The sequence below is a fragment of the Garra rufa genome, chromosome 8 (genome assembly GCF_049309525.1).
Source record: "Garra rufa chromosome 8, GarRuf1.0, whole genome shotgun sequence".
Lineage (NCBI taxonomy): Eukaryota > Metazoa > Chordata > Actinopteri > Cypriniformes > Cyprinidae > Garra > Garra rufa.
In genome coordinates this window covers 2731422-2745453 of record NC_133368.1, presented here as the reverse complement: position 1 = coordinate 2745453, position 14032 = coordinate 2731422, and the positions used below count along the sequence as shown (strand labels likewise).

The 14032-nt window shown below is 36.0% G+C and overlaps 1 protein-coding gene across 1 annotated transcript in view; it reads left to right on the top strand.

The window, feature by feature from the left end:
• The first annotated feature begins 315 nt into the window (after positions 1–315).
• LOC141340837 (protein mono-ADP-ribosyltransferase PARP4-like) overlaps positions 316–14032 on the top strand; it is a 24018-nt gene continuing 10301 nt past the window's right edge. The window contains exon 1 of the mRNA XM_073845925.1: positions 316–417. Within this exon, the coding sequence (XP_073702026.1) occupies positions 316–417 (102 nt within the window). The remainder of the gene's footprint in view (positions 418–14032) is intronic.

Here is a 14032-nt window from a genome sequence, read left to right as displayed (position 1 = left end):
GAACTTTAAAATGGTGTGTATTGACATCTGTCTGCAGTTGAAACAAGATACCTTCTGATGTTTATTCATGTTTCTTTGTGCTAAAACTAGTAAAGAGCAGGAGATGATTGGTTCATGTGCCGCTTGAACTGAGGCACTACAGAAATCTGTCATGACACATTAAAGAGCCACAAAATAATATTTATTGTTTAAATTTCTTGAAATGACAAATTTTGAAAGCTGAGACTTTGTTTTATAACAAAAGTAACCTGCTCTGTGTTGTCTGTTGGTGCTTTGTCAGTGTCTTGTCAGTTTGCTCCATTAGGTAGTACCACAATGGGGCAGTTGAACTCGGAGCTCAAGCCAAGCCTCAAGTTCAAACCTCCACTGAAGACAGCAAGCCATGTTCATTTACCATTGACCATCAGGACCGGATGGGTAGGTGAACTTGTGAAGTTAAGTTCAAAATTACAGCCATAGCTAAAAATCAAGCACTGAGTCTAATGGCAATGTTCGTCATGAAAAGCGGACCTTCTAATCTGCTCAAGCCTATAATATATGGTATTGTTGATGCATTGTTTTCCCACACAAGAAAAACAAGAACATAGCCTCAGAGGACAATGTGACTGATGTGTGACTGAGGCTCTGTTGCAGTGTGGGTAAAGAATGAGAAAGCAGTAGTCCTGCTATGATGGGCACTAGTTTGAATGATTTCAGCAGTGCGTGTTTGATCACTCCAACTGAGCCCATGAAAATGGATAGAGTGAAAGGATATTTTGCATTCATGCACTGGGTAAAAAAAAAAATAGAAATGCATTCAAATGGCTGGCTCAAATTTGTTCCGATTTCCAGTCACAGCAATTACCAAGCCATTGTTAGTCTGTGTGCAAACACTTTACTATTATTGATTAGAATCAGGGACACAGATAAATTCTTTAAAGATCCACCAAATTACCAGCACCATGGGATGCAAATCTCTTACACAGAGAGTCTATACTCAAAGATTCATCTCTGCTCTTTGCAGAAATGTGCTTGCTTATGTATACTAAGCGGAGAAGGTGGAATCCATCCACATACTGAAATCGACACACACCTCCTCTTGCTTTAAGACAGCATGTTTTTGCAGCAATAAAGCTTTATTCAAGCTTATGACCCATGATGAGATGTTTTCAGCCCTGTTCACAACGTTCCATTAACTTGATACGGCTCATTACACTTTCTGATGCTTTAAAAGACTGCAGACTGGAGAGGATATTAGAATTATAAAGCCTTATTGGACATAGGATAAGAAGGTAATTGATAAAGCTTAGCAGTTTATTCAAAGGTTGTAGAGACAAAACATAAACATTAGTTGAACTCAGTACTAGAGATACTAATGCAGTGGTTCTCTCTCTTTTTGACTCCATGGTCAAATTTGTCAGCTGAGAGAATTTTCTGTCATTAATTACCCACCCTCATGTCATTCCAAACTTGTAAGACCTTCATTCATCTTTAGAACACAAATTAAGATATTTTTGATGAAATCCAAGAGCTTTCTGACCCCGAATAGACAGCAACACAACTGACATGGAAGAGAAAAAATTGTTAAATAAAATTGGTATGTTTGCTTTCCTCATAATCTCATAGCTTCATAACATTCTGGTTGAATCACTGATGGCACATGGGCCATTTTAACAATGTCCTTACTACCTTGCTGTGCCTTGAACATGTCAGTTGCGTAATTTAAATGATCATTGACCACATACCTTCAGCATAAAAACAGGCCGTAGAGTAACAGCTGCCGCTGGCTTTTTACAATAAGGCGTAATGCACAGGAGCCCTAACCTAATGCTCTTATAATAGCCAAGAGTCCTTCCTGAATCGTAGCCAGAATCTTATGGCTCTGTTTTCCCCTCCGATCTCCACAGGCAATCTCTGTAGCCTTTAACCAAAATCAGAGACACTTCCCTTGACAAAATCCCATTACAGGTGGTCACTTGAGACCACTTGTGACTGGACAACTTGGGATGGTATAAGATGTAATAAAAAGTGTATATAAAAAAGTATAAAACATAATAGCCACAAGGTAATTTTAAAAAGTGACAGTTATGATTTATTATCTTTGTTTAATGTGACACTGTTCAGTTGCTGCAGAATCCAACAATATGTCAAAACTGTCTTAACGTGGTGTGGTTAATATCTGACAGTAAGACTCATTCTCATACAGTCAGTGTACTTTTATTTACAGGTGATATATAATGAGACTGACTGCTGAGTTGCTAGCACTTCTAATGAACACATCAGTTAACATTGCTGCACATAATTTTAACCCGCACCCACTCGTAATTAATATAATAACATGAAAACTCATGTTGTGTTACAGCTATATATAACTATGAAAGACAACTTAACACTGACATCTCACATTCCATAATTATTTATTAAAATCTATTCTTTATACTGTGCCTTGCAAAATTATTCATTCCCCTTCATTTCATATTACAGTCTTATGTTAAACTTCTTTAAATAACTTTTATCCACATTAGTTTACACTCCATACACCAAAATAACAAAGCAAAAAATGTGTGACAACTTTGCAAATGTATTTAAAATAAAACACAGAAATCAGTACATTGCATATGTATTCATACCCTTAACGCTGTACTTAGTTTGCAACCACCTTTACAGCCTTTTTACAGTCTTTTTTGTATGATGTGACAAGGTTTGCACATCTGAATTTGGCAATTATCTTCCATTCTTCTCCTCACGCTCTGTCAGCTTGGTTGGAGGCTGGCAGACATTTTCAGGTTTCTCCAGAAATGTTTGACTGAGTTCAAGCCCAGGCTGTGAGCCACTGTGTGCTTAGGGTTATTGTCTTGTTGGAAGGTGAACATTCTGCCCAGTCTGAGGTACTGAATGCTCTGGACTGGGTTTTCATTAAGGCCATCTCTATATTTTGCCATGTTGAGCTTTTCTTTCTACTCTGTAATCTGCTGCTAAAAAACAGCCCCACAGCATGAAGTTGCTACCACCACATGTTACTGTTGGGATGGTACTGTGAAGGTGATGAGCAGTGCCTGCTTTCCTCCAAACATGATGCTTAGAGTTGAGGTTCATCAGACCAGAGAATCTTGTTTCACACAGTCTGGGGGTCCTTTAGTTGCTTTGTTGTGCATTTCAAGTGTGTTTTCATGTGTTTTTACTGAGGAGAGGTTTGAGTTTGGTCACACCGCTATAAAGCCCAGATCGGTGGAGTGTTGCAGTGATGTTTGTCCTTCTGTAGGTTTCTCCCATCTGCATATATGATCATATATATAGCTCAACTAGAGTGACCATCAGCTTCTTGGTTACAGTCTAACCAAAGCCCTTCTCCATCAATTACTCAGTTTAGCCAGGAGGCCAGTTTCAAACTTCTTCCATTATGGATAATGGAGACTACATGCTCCTGTGAACCTTAAATGGACCTTTTTAAATGGGCTTTTTTTTTTTTTTTTTGCTCTGATATGCATTTTCAACTGTTAAGATGTGCGTGCCTTCCCAAATCATACTCATTCTATTGAATTTGCCGCAGGTTAACTCCACTCGAAGTGTAGTAACATCTACAAGCAATATGAATGCTCCTGAGCTAAAGTGTCCCACAAGGGTATGAATACTTATGCAGTGGAATCATTGTTTTATTTCTAACAAATTAGCAAAGTTGTTACAAACCGTTTTTTGTGCTTTGTCATTTTGGTGTATGAAGTCCATACTGATGTGGAAAAAAGTAATTTAAAGCAGTTTAACATAAGGCTGCAACAAAACAAAACGTGGAAAAAAATGAAAGGGTATGAATACTTTTGCAAGGTACAGTAAGTTTTCTTTTTAAAGCAAGAGCTTTTCAAATCATAAATGTTTTATAAACAGTTAATCATCATGACAATACACAGAGCTCTTTTACTGAGGTTCACTCCAGAGAACATTCGCTTTCAGTCTCATTGCTTTTTTTTTTTTTTTTTTTGGTAGTTGTGTTTCGTCCTCACCTTCTCTGGCCTTTAATATCTCTGGCCATAATAGCATGGGACTAGAGGCAGGCTGGAGTAAAAGCATGGTGCTGAATTCTCTTTGATGAAGTGTTGATTCTTTGTTCTCAGAGCACAGTGAATATCTGACACACAATCGGGGATAGAATGAATGGCTCTTATATGGGCTGTGAATTTGTCTATATAAGCTCAAAATGAAATATATATATAGGTCTGTGTATGTTATTTTATCTGACACTGCAAAGCTAAAGAGATTCAAAAAGAGACTCTTTAAGATGAAGTAATATCTGCCTGACTTGCGTCACCAAACAGAATAGCTAAAATGATGACTATTTTCAAAGAGTCCTGTTTAGCTTGGCCCAAACTCATGCCATTGGTTGAGCCAATGTTGTGACAAAAAAAAAAATGCTATACATTTTTGGACATTTAAAACGGTACTAGCATGAAATCATGAGAAGTAGCTTGGATTAAAGTGTAAAGCATGACATAAATTTTAGAACTATGATACAACATATTTTAGTCAAAAAGAAATTAAGTTTTTTTAGGAAAACAATGGATTTTTCTCCATACAATGGACTTCAGTGGTGGCTAATGGGTTGAAGGTCCAAATAGCAGATTCAATGCAGCTTCAAAGGGCTCTACATGATCCCAGCCGAGGAATAATAGTCTTATCTAACACAACAATTAGTAATTTTCTTTAAAAAAATACAAATTCATATACTTTTTAACCAGGAGGGCATTCTAAGTTTGCAGCCTTATAACAGACTGTTTATTAAGATGGTAGAAAGCGCAAACAGAATCAAAATTTTCCTTTCAGCCAGTGTTGCACCCAGACCCAGATGAGCTTTCATTTATTTATGCCAGAGTCAGTTTCAATTTTATTCATCTCAATCCCTTCTGTCTTCAACAAAGGTGGATTAAAAAAGAAGTCGTTCCCTGTGGTAAACGACAGACACAAAAGAAAAGCGACATTTCCCTGGGCATACACATTTCATTCCCTCTTAAGCTTGCCAAGAAAATAATTGATATTTCACAAGGACAAAGAAAAAAAACATTAAACCAAATACCTCACTTAAATGGCATACAAAGACAGCGTTTTCATTCACTGCACAAAACGAGCATTGTGATATTTTTACTCGCGCACTGAAGCTAATTTGCTTGCGCTAAAAAGTATATAGTGATGTGTAAACAGCAGCGGAGGCCATCAGGCCAACATTCTCTCTTGTTAAAGGTGATGCTAATGAGGTTTGTAGAAAGGTTGTGTTTAACGTATGGTGCTGAGAGGTCACCTGGCACTTCACCAACACTCCATCAGGATCTTCAATAATCAAACACACCACAACATGTTTCTGAATTTGCACTGCTCACCCACATGAAACAGTATAAGCTTGTATGTTTGATAATACTCATGACAATAGGTTAAAAAGAATGACAAAACACACAAACATTGTTCTCCTCTAGCTATTCTTCCTTTTAACTACTTTCGAACCATATGTTGTGCTTTGTATTGATTTGTGTTCTATCGAATTCACACTACAGAGAGCATTACAGCACCCCGAAGTCATATATAAGGGTCTTCTTAGCTTCAACTACATTGTGCATTTTTTATACTTGCAATAACACTATCATGTTTTCTTATGGTTACAGACTCGGTGGGGTAACAAAACAAGTTATATACTTAGGAGCTTGTTTAGAGTTTTGTAGGCCCCAAGCAAGAGGTCTGTGAGGGTTCCAGGGGGCAGAAACTTCTTGTAATGCTTCTGATTATTTTGAGTAAGTCTTACTAAATTACTCTTAAAGTCTACATATCATGAAAATCTGACTTTTTTCCGTGTTTAAGTGCTATGATCAGATCTCTGGTGTATCTACCAATCCAGAAAATGTGAAAAAGGACAACCCAGTAAAGCTTTGGTTAGCCTTTCTCTGCAAGCATGTGAAAAAACAAGCCACTCAGATTTCGCTCCACCTGTGACATAGAAATATTACCACCCCTTAATCTGCACATTTAGTTTTCGCAAGCGACAACGGTGTACCGGTTCTAACATCATGGCAAAAGTTTGAGCAAAGACCAAGTGTTTTTGTTACTCGCTTGTGTGTTTAAACATTAAACTTGTGTGTATTTGACAGTTTAAGCTTAATAAGACATGAAAGAGACTCACATTCCATGTGACAGCTGCTTTCTGTGTGCATGCTTTGGATGTGTGCGTTTATAAAACTCGATATCAGAAGTTTAAACTAATATGGTTTTAAAAAGCATGATTTCAATGCGATAGATATGATAATCAAAACCAAACAGATGTTTTTTGAGAGTATCTGAGGTATGAGCTGTAAAGGCACAGCTCTATTCTGGAAAAGGGGGCGGGGAGCAGCAGCTCATTTGAATTTAAAGAGACATGCACAAAAACAGCATGTTTCTGCTTTTACTGACAATAGGCATATAATAAATGATCTGCGGGGTGTTTTGTGCTAAGACTTTATCAATGCATTTTGGGGATACCTGAGACTTGTATTACATTTTGTGAAAAGGACCACTATAATTTGTCTTTAAAAATGCACTAAAATTAGGAGGAGCATGCCCCTCATTTTTAAGAGAAGCTTCAAAATTTCTGTAAGAAGCAACTTTTAGCCATAAAATCTTTAGTGAATGCTGTATGACATCTGATGATGGCCTAATTATCAAAGTCCTGCCTAATAGCACATAAGTGTTACAAATAAATTAACATGGATTATACAGATTATTGTAGTTTAATTGCATTTAATGATTTATAAATTATACTTAATAGATCACACTTTTTAAAAAAATATTAGTAAGGTATCTTTATAAACATTTGGCTTTAGTTGCAATGTTTTGAACAGCAGGTTTTGCCAGAGTGTGGACTTAAATATAATTAAAAGAAGTATGAGTAAATAAGTACAGTCTTTTTTAGATTTATACATCAAATAAAGCTGGATAAATATGGTTTCGCTTTATGTATGGTTTGTTAGGATAGGACAATATTTGACCAAGATACAACTATTTGAAATTCTGGAATCTGAGGGTGAAAAAAAAAATCTAAATATTTAGAAAATCACCTTTAAAGTTGTCCAACTGAAATTCTTAGCAATGCATATTATAAATCAAAAATTAAGTTTTGATATATTTATGATAGGAAATTTACAGAATACTTTCATGGAATATGATCTTTACTTATTATCCTAATGATTTTTGGCATTAAAGAAAAATCAATAGTTTTGACCCATACAGTGTATTTTTGCAGATTGCTACAAATATACCTGTGCTACTTAAGCCTGGTTTTGTGGTCCAGAGTCACATTTAGATTATTCTTAACAAAAACACATTTTATTTCTTACTGTGTAAACTATTTTAAATTAGCACCAAACTGCTGAACACACTTTTAAAGGGATAGTTCACCCAAAAATGAAAATATGATGTTTTCTGCTTACAGGGCCCAGGGCATCCAAGATGTAGGTGACTTTCTTCAGCAGAACACAAACAAAGATTTTTTATTAAAACCGGTGCAGTCTGACAGCCAAATAATGGAACTGGATGGGCACCAGACCTTTAAAAGTAAAACAAAAACATGCACAGACAAATCCACATTACACCCTGCGGCTCGTGATGATACATTGATGTTCTAAGACACGAAACGATCGGTTTTTGCGAGAAACTGAACAGTATTTATCTAATTTTTTACCAGTTTGACTTAAAAATCTTCATTTGTGTTCTGCTGAAGAAACAAAGTCACCTACATCTTGGATGCCCTGGGGGTAAGCAGATACACATCAAATTTTAATTTTTGGGTGAACTATCCCTTTAAGTAGACTGTAAGAAAAAAGGGAAAACATTCACTCGTCTTTGCCTCTGTCTTTCTCTGTATCTCTTTTCTCTTCATAAATATGAAACACATGGCTCTTAAATCAGATTCAAACCATCAGAAAGGCCATTAGGAGGATATGGACATTAGCCATGTGAAAATGCATCTGGGGCTTTCTCGCAACACAAATACATAGAGTTTATGGATGACTGAATGGCCATTTTCAATCTATGAAAGTGCAATTTCAGCTGAGCGAGAAGAAGAACTTATCAAAATGTCAGTGGAGATGTATTTAGAGTTGTGGGAGGTGGTATAGTAAATTCGGGAAAGAGCTCTGAGGGAATAAGCCTAAACAAAGAGGAGGCATATGATTGAGGAAAACTCATCATCATTTACTGGTTGTGAAGATGGAAGAAATTTTTCTTGTTGCCGTTTTCTGGCAAGTCACAGACTGAGGAAAATATGTGGGCTTTCAAATGCAAAGACCACCAGTTGTCAACACTTGTTTACTACTTGTAAAGCCATATTGAGTTTTAATCTCTTAATTTTCTGAAAAGATAAAAAACAGAGGTTAGATGCTTTGAATTTCTTCCTTTTATGCTTGGGTGGGCTACCCTCAAGTGTTAATGGGGTTCAGTACTACTGAAAGTGTGAGCGATGTTATTGATAAGAGCCAAGGCAGAGCATTAGGGAAAAAAAATTAAATAAATAATATATATGTTTTTGTATTTCTGCACTGGGACTTGCCTGTCTGTCTTTGTTCCAGATTGTCTGTCAGTATGTTACAGTGGCAAAAATGTTTCAGTCGTCTTTATAAGTGAATCATTTGAATCATTCATTCAACCCCTGTTTTTTAAGAACAAAACAAATGACTGTTTTTACGAATGAGTCATTGAATTATTCACCCAACCGATTTGTTCAAAAACATTAATTCAGACGCAACAGTTGACACTGCCTTGGCTTCCTTTTAAATTATTTACGTTACACAGATAAAGTATCCAACAATATGTGACCCTGGACCACAAAACCAGTCATAAGTAGCATGGGTATATTTGTAGCAATGGCCAAAAATACATAGTATGGGTCAAAATGATAGATTTTTCTTTTATGCCAAAAATCGTTAGGATATTAAGTATAGATCATGTTCCACAAAGATATTTTATAAAGTTCCTATAGTAAATATATCAAAATGTAATTTTTGATTAGTAATAAGCATTGCTAAGAACTTCATTAGGACAATTTTAGTGTTTAATTTTAAATATTTAGAATTTTTGGCACCCTCAGATTCCAGATTTGCAAATAGTTGTATTTTGGCGAAATATTGTCCTTTCTTAACAAACCATACATCAACAAAAAACTTATTTATTCAGCTATCAGATATGATGTATAAATCTCATTTTCAAAAAATTGACCCTTGTGACTGGTTTTGTTGTTCATGGTCACATATGGCATCTGAAATCTAAGATATTCAATACTAGAATCTTGTTTTAACATATAGCAATAAATTCTTATAGACACACATATTGGCCCTAAATATGTATCCATTACATATAAGTATGTTTATTATATGACTGTATTTTACATATATATATTAATTGTGTTTTAGTTTTAAAAAGGATGCTGGAGAGCATGGCATCATATTGCAACTGTTGCAGTGTCCAAAGTCCAAAGATAACTTTAGTGGAAGTACAGTTTAGAAGTCAGTTCCCCTCAAGTCAGCAACAGGTATGTGTCCAAATATTTAATATATAAAATTTGCACATCATTTTTGAATTTTTTTTTCTGGTGTTTTATCATTTAAAACCTTACTTTTGTTAAATATTTTGCTTTGTATGCAAGCTGCTTGGTCATGCTGTCGTAATTCAGTGGCATTATTGAATGGCTTAAGGGCACAAAATGAATGATTTTGCATGGCAAACAAAAAGTTTAACAAAACACTGTAAGATAACTTACTGAAAGTTGGAATGAGAATAAAAAGGTTTGCTGGGTTGCAAAGCAATGCTGAGGGAATTGACCATGTTGGCAGGAGCTCTGGCCTGGGGAAAGAAGCTGTGCAGGTGTCGATTTGTCCTAGTTTTCAGGGCACAACTCTTTTCTGTTGTGAGGGGAGACCGTAAAAAAGAAAATGGTTATGGTAGGATGGGTCGACCATGATTTTTCCCACCTACATTTTCATCCTTCTGTAGATGCTTATGTCTGTGAGTGAGGAGAGCTGGCAACCAATTATTTCCTCTTAGAGTGCGATGATGCAGAGCCAAACCAGACGAACATAGAGGTTGAGAGGACAGATTCAATCACAGCTGTGTAGAACTGGACCAGCTGCCCACATTTCCTATGCTGTCTCAGAAAATCACACATTTTCAATGCGTGCCTTGTAAGAAGACTTCAGTCTTACCAGAAGTTCAAACAGCCTTGAAAATGTATGTGAAGGAAAAACAGCAAATGACAAACTTTCACAACAGCTTGCAATTAATTCCACATTATTGTAGAAATATAAGATAAAGAGTACATGAAACTACACTCTAAATAAAACTTTAGGAGTACAACAGCTTGTCACTGGCAGTACTGTGTACTTTATTTAACTCTCATTCTAAGAAAAAAGGTATAAAATCTGTCACTGAGGCAGTATCTTCTCAAAAGGTACTAATATCTACACCTGAGGTGCTAATATATACCTTTAATGTTCTAATATGCTCTATTTACACTCTTAAAAATAAAGGTGCTTTAAAAGGTTCTTCACAGTGATGCTATAGAAGAACCATTTTCGGTTCCACAAAGAACCATTCAGTCAAAGGTTCTTTAAAGAACCATCTTTTTCTAACTTTTTTAGAATCTTAAGAACCTTTCGCCACAAAGAATCTTTTGTGAAACAGAAAGGTTCTTCAGATGTTAAAGGTTCTTTAGACTTCTATGGCATTGTGAAGCACCTTTGTTTTTAACAGTGTAGGTACAAAGACGTGCCTTTTGCAAAGGTACCACCCCAGTGACAGCTATTGTGCCTTTTCTTTTGAGAGTTCTCAAAGATACATAAGTACACAAATCCAAATCAATGCAAACAAACAAACTAGGCCAAAAAGTGAAGGATTCACAGGACAGGCAAATTGTTTCCTCAGAACAAGCTGAGTAATACTTTAGCAGCATAAATACAACACCAACATACAAGGTTTAAAAGCTTTGTTTATGTCATTCAGGCCATGTGTGAAAGTGTCTAATAATAGGAGTGTTACCAAGATAAGTGAGTAGCATTGGACTGTTAATGTGATTTTAACATAGTGGCCCCCCTGAGACAACACCTCCACATAAAATAATATGGCTTTTATTAGCCTAATGATTGGACTGCAGTCTCATGTGAGTACACTTGATTGTCCTCAGTAGTATATATCCTTTAACAGGTAAAACTTTAAAATACACAAGCATGGGAGTCACCAGCAGAAACATTTCTTAAAGGGATAATTCATTCAAAAAATGTAAATCATCATGTATTCACCCTTAAAGGAACACTCCACTTTTTTTGGAAATTCTCCAACTCCCCCCGAGTTAATAAGTTGGGTTTTACCATTTTGAAATCCATTCAGCCATTCTCCTGTTCTGGCGATATCACTTTTAGCATAGATCATCCAGATTTAGCATTGCGTTCAAAAATGACCAACGAGTTTTAATATTTGTCATATTGAAAACTTGGCTCTTCTTTACACATGATATAACTACAGAAGAGTCAAGTTTTAAATAGGACAAATATGGAAACTCGTTGGTCATTTTTGAACGCGATGCTATTGGTCTAATAGGATTCAATGATCTATGCTAAGCTATGCTAAAATTGATATCGCCAGAACAGGAGAACGGCTGAATGGATTTCAAAACACTAAAACTCAACTTATTAACTCAGGGAGAGATGGAGAATGAGCCTATTTCCAAAAAAAAGTGGAGTGTTCCTTTAAAAATGCTGTGGAAGTCGATGGTGACAAGAAACTGTTTGCTTAATCACATTCTTCAAAATGTCTTTGTGTGAGTGAGTGTTAAGCAGAAGAAAGAAGCACTGGGTGAACTATCCCTTTAAGAGGACACATGCCTCCCTCTAGCGTTCTAAAGGGAAGGGTTCTGATCCCATAAAATTAATATTTGTAAATCTTGTCAACACCTCAAAATAAAATCTTATTTCTATGCATGACATCATACAATTTCAGATCATGTGGAGAATTGAGAGATTTGACATTAAAACTGATTACACATCTGCATCAGCAGTGAATCGTACAAAGCTACATGATGTCCTCTGAATCATATGATCTGAGATCACAGAAGATTCATTATATGGAGGGTAACAGAGAAGCCTTTCTTTAAAATATAGATCCACACTGACCTCCTTCCAGGCACAATAATTTACTTATTTTTTAAAAGGCTGAAACTGAATTATCAAACATAAATCCTCTCTTGAAGATAGGATAGTAAGCACTGTTACTCTTCTTTGACTCAAGGTTTGTATCTGGGAGGTTTTGTGAGCAGTGTATGCTCATTACATTGAACACGATGTGAAAGCTGAAATATTTACTTAACATCTTATTTTCATCTATACATGTCAATAACACCAACTAACCTGTGTTTAGCATCTTGTGCTAAAAATGTATTAAGAGTTAGATTATGCAAATTCAAACCATTATTGTCAACAGGCAAATAAAACCAGTCCCTTTGGAAACTCTTTGGGGTCAAGGGCACAATGGTTTACAGTTTATTCTTTTAAGATCTCATATTCATGGCCTTGAGCTTTAGTCAGTAGGTTACCATCTATCACAACAGACAAAAGTCTACAGATCAGTCAATCAAAAAAATTGTAACTGACACATGAATAACTACTTAATATAAAACTAGAGAAAACGTGTAACCCAGGTGTGTGCGGTCAGTGAAAATCAGCCCAAATGCTGGTGAGGAGGAACCTCATGTGGTGGGTTGGAGGAACTGCAGGCTCAGAGCATACACACCCTCTGTATTCCTTTAAAGGAACACTCCACTTTTTTTGGAAATAGGCTCATTCTCCATCTCCCCCCGAGTTAATAAGTTGGGTTTTACCGTTTTGAAATCCATTCAGCCGTTCTCCTGTTCTGGCGATATCACTTTTAGCATAGCTTAGCATAGATCATTGAATCCTATTAGACCAGTAGCATCGCGTTCAAAAATGACCAACGAGTTTCCATATTTGTTGTATTTAAAACTTGACTCTTCTGCAGTTATATCGTGTACTAAGACCGGTGGAAATGCAAAGCTGTGAGTTTCTAGGCTGATAAGATTAGGAACTACACTACCATTCTGGCGTAATAGTCAAGGAAGTTTGCTGCCTTAATAATATGCCTTATTACGGCAGCAAACTTCCTTGACTATTACGCCGGAATGGGAGTGTAGTTCCTAATCTTATCAGCCTAGAAACTCGCAGCTTTGCATTTCCACCGGTCTTAGTACACGATATAACTACAGAAGAGTCAAGTTTTAAATAGGGCAAATATGGAAACTCGTTGGTCATTTTTGAACGTGATGCTATTGGTCTAATAGGATTCAATGATCTATGCTAAGCTATGCTAAAAGTGATATCGGCAGAACAGGAGAACGGCTGAATGGATTTCAAAATGGTAAAACTCAACTTATTAACTCGGGGGAGTTGGAGAATGAGCCTATTTCCTAAAAAAGTGGAGTGTTCCTTTAATATAATTTATCTTTTTGGGAAAATGTTTTTTTTTTTTTTTTTTTTTTTGATAGCACATACTGCAGTATTTATAGGCTGGGATATGGCAAATATCAAAAATGTTTATTCATATTAAAGCAAATATAATGTTGTTCATAAAAAATGCAATATGATCACAATATCCACTGTATTTTTCAATGCGGAAGTAAGCTATTTTCTGGTAAAGTGTGAGACTTCCAGTTTATAAGCCACCATAGGGAAGTCGTAAATGGTAAAAATCAGTAAATGGTAAAACAGTTTGCACTACAAACCAGTGTGTTCAGTTTTGATGAGACCGTAAGCTAGACACGTTAAATTGACAAATGGCAGCCAGCGTCCGCTCTTAATGGAAAAAAATAAGGAGAATACAAACATATAATTGGTTTCACAACAATAAAGCCCACAAATAATTTTATTTTAACAAACTTATACCTCAACAAATTTTACAGATACTTCTAAAAAAGAGACTAAACTAAATGAACTTCAGCAATTGTTTCTCAGCAGACCCAAGTCATGCTCAATAGACTCACATT